Genomic DNA, 3,055 nt, shown 5'->3' with positions numbered 1-3,055 from the left:
CCTGTCCCCCGGCCAGGGGTCCCCGCAGCAGGGTGTGAGCAGGGGATTGCTATCCTGTCAGGCATCTGCTCTTCCTCAGCTCCAGCCAGCTGTGGTTTAATTGGAGACGTTATAAACGTTTTACGGGGAGTTTGGGGAGCTGCTGTCCCCCCTCTCTGCAGGGGGTTCTCCTCTGGGTGGGATTTTACACTCCCCTGGGTTTGTGGTGCCGGTTGGTTGAGGTTCCTCCCGAGCCCCAGCGTATTGCAGCTCGGTTGTTTTGGCGTTGGGGTTTATCTCATGAATGCGGGGGCTGGTTTTATTTTCGATCTGAGGTTGTTTTTACCGCACAGCTCCCTCAGTCTGTTCTTTTACTAGAAACTTTCCCTGATCTGAGCTGTTCTGCTCCATCCAGCGGCTTCTCTCAGGTGCAGGGTTGTATTTCTGTCGCCAGAGTCTCTAGCAGATGTCTGCCTGAGCTCGGTCCTGCTCGGCGTCTGTTGGTTATTCCTGGGCTCCTGCTTTAAGTAATCCTCTTGTCCTTTCCCGAGTTAGCTGTCTGGCCTGCCATTACCGCGGGAGGGCTGCTGACATCGCTCGTTTTCCTCGGAAGACCCCCAGCAGTTAGCACAGCTTGTGGGTTTTTTTTTTCCTAGAGCTGCGTTCCCCCAGTGCAGCTCGCTCTAGAAGGATCTCAGAGAAAGGTACCACAAGCCTTGAACTTGTTTCTTCTTTCTCGGTCACTGAAGCTGAATTTCCAAGGGCGGCTGTGATAGGACCAGGGCCAAACCTTGTTGTAATTGTGTCTGGGATCATGGGATGCTGCAGGGAGCTGCCTGCTGACCTTCCCCTCCGCTAACAGACGCTTCTCTCCCTCTCTCCGCAGGAAAGCGAGGATGGCATTGAAGGAGATGGTGAGTAACGACTCTGGCACTGCAGCTTCTGTCTGCATGCGAAAAGTAAAAACCCGACAAAAAGCCTTTTCCAGTAGTCCCGCAGTTGTTGTCACCCCAAATATTACCCTGTAACGGCAGGCAAACGTGGGGGGCAGGGACAGCGTGCCCCAAACCCACCCTCGCTTCCTCCTGCACGAGCTGGCAGTGGTGTTAGCGGGGGATGCTTCGGTGGTGGTCTCTGACTCCCCCTGGGAGGGTCTGTCAGTGTGTGTTTGCCCGCAGTGCGTTCCGCTCTCAGGGAAGCTGTGTCCCTGTTTCTGCCCTGACACCAAACTCCTTTTTCTCCCCCACAGCTGTACTCTCAGATTACGAAAGCGCAGAAGACTCAGAGGTAAGAGGGGTCTCTGTCCTGGTATTTAAAGGGTTCTGCTGAGTGACTGCACCTCGCTTGATCTTAGCACAGAGCCCAGTTTCTGTCCTTCGTTCTCTTCCACTGACGCCATCAGCAGCAATTGCCTTTGTCTCAAGATATCAGCTTGTGTGCTGCGCACCAGCTGTGCAGAGACTCGTGCGAGCCGTGCGGCAGCGGAGCGGGGCAGCTGCCTGCTCTGCTGGGGTGGGGGGTGATGGATCCTGGAATCAGGATTTGCCCTGGCTGGGAAGGGCAGGGAAGGAAGGGCAGATGCTGGCTGCGTTTTAATTAGGTGAAATGAGGAAGCGCTGGGACGGAAGCATCCCAGGCAGCATCCCTGTTCTCTGCGTCCCGCGGCCGGGGTGGTGATGCACCCCAGGAGGGCTGGCAGCTCTGCGCTGGGTGTGCGCTGAGAAAATCCCCCCTCGCCTGCGCTGAGACCCCCTGCACCTGCCTGGGGGCAGCCCGGGCAGCAGCCAGGGGCTGTAGATTTCCCTGGAGTTGTAGTTCAGAGCTGTAAATTTAACGTCTCCAGAAAGTTTAGAGATGTTCTGGTTTCTCGTGATTACAGTGAAGGGTTCCTAGTGAAAGTCCTTCTCTTGAAAGAGCTGGTTTGGGGATCTGGAGGGAGGCAGCAGTTAGAGAAAACACTAAACAGCAAGGCAGGTGGAGTGGAAGCTCATAGGGGCCGTTAATTTGTGGGATCATCTCTGCTATGAGCGAGGAGGGAGAGCGACGGGCTGTGGAGGGGACAGGGCAGCTCCCAGCCTGGAGACCTGCGCGAAGGCTCCCCGGAGGCTTGGCAGCGGGAGATGTAGAGCGGTGCTGGGGCACGCTGGGCTCTTGGAGCAGCGGGGGTATTGCATCACCGACGTGCCACGATGACTCTTCCCGTGCCTAAAAATAATGCCACGTCTGGGTTTCCCCAACGTAAACAAAAGGAGCAGTTGATGTGCAAATACACTGTGTTGAAAGAGAAAAATGGAGCAGTCTTTTTGTTAATCACGCAGAGCTATTTTTAGTGTCAGTTCCAGCCTAAGCAAGGCTCGCAGGCTCCTGGAGGGTGAAACCAGGTCACGCTCCTGCGAGCAGAGAGCTCCGAGTGAGTCAGCTGAGTAACTCCAGGGAATTTGAAAGTGCGGCACTGGCTGGATCCGGGCCCTCGGTGTGGGAAGCAAGGGACGGTCCAAGGGCCCTGGTTCACTAATCTCGCCGGCTTGCGCAAGCCCTGTCCTTTCAGAGTGGCGAGAGGCCGTGGCTTTGTGGGGGAGGCGTTGGGTTTAGTCTTTGCTTTTTCCATAAAAACACAGGGACAGGCAGGAGCTTGAGAGCTCATCTTCTGCTTTGGAAGAGTCAGGTCTCCAACAACTGGGACAGGGATCTCGCTCCAGATTTGAGGACTTGGGTGGGGAAATTCCTGGGGGACCTGCTGCCAAAGGTGCACGTTTGAGTAACTGGGGCTCTTTCAGGCAGAGGAAGAGGATTACAGCGAGGAAGAAAGTGCCAAAGTGGAACTGAAGCAGGATAGTAACGATTCCTGTGAGTCAGCGGCAAAAGCGGAGAAAGGGGATGAGAAACCTGACTCCAAAGGTGCGGTGACGGGCGAGCGGCAGAGCGGGGATGGGCAGGTAGGTGTTCACCATGCGTTCACCGGGCTGCGCGGGGCTTCTCGCAGAGGGACTGCTGCAGTGGTGAGAGCTGTCTGATTTTGACAGGAGAGCACCGAACCTGTTGAGAATAAAGTCGGTAAAAAAGTTCCCAAGCACCT

General features: G+C 55.8%; 1 protein-coding gene across 1 annotated transcript in view; it reads left to right on the top strand.

Moving 5' to 3' along the window:
* Nucleotides 1-865: 865 nt before the first annotated feature.
* Nucleotides 866-3,055, top strand: part of CASC3 (cancer susceptibility candidate 3) — a gene marked incomplete at both ends in the record, with an annotated part of 7,138 nt that continues 4,948 nt past the window's right edge. Inside the window, 4 exon segments of the mRNA XM_010087894.1 lie at nt 866-893; nt 1,229-1,266; nt 2,757-2,915; nt 3,003-3,055. The exon segment at nt 3,003-3,055 is cut by the window's right edge and continues 13 nt beyond it. Of these exon segments, the coding sequence (XP_010086196.1) occupies nt 866-893; nt 1,229-1,266; nt 2,757-2,915; nt 3,003-3,055 (278 nt within the window).

Source organism: Pterocles gutturalis, unplaced genomic scaffold (assembly GCF_000699245.1).
Source record: "Pterocles gutturalis isolate BGI_N339 unplaced genomic scaffold, ASM69924v1 scaffold38351, whole genome shotgun sequence".
In the NCBI taxonomy this organism is placed as follows: domain Eukaryota; kingdom Metazoa; phylum Chordata; class Aves; order Pterocliformes; family Pteroclidae; genus Pterocles; species Pterocles gutturalis.
Note: the sequence above shows the minus strand (reverse complement) of the source record. Positions and strands in the feature narration are given on the sequence as shown.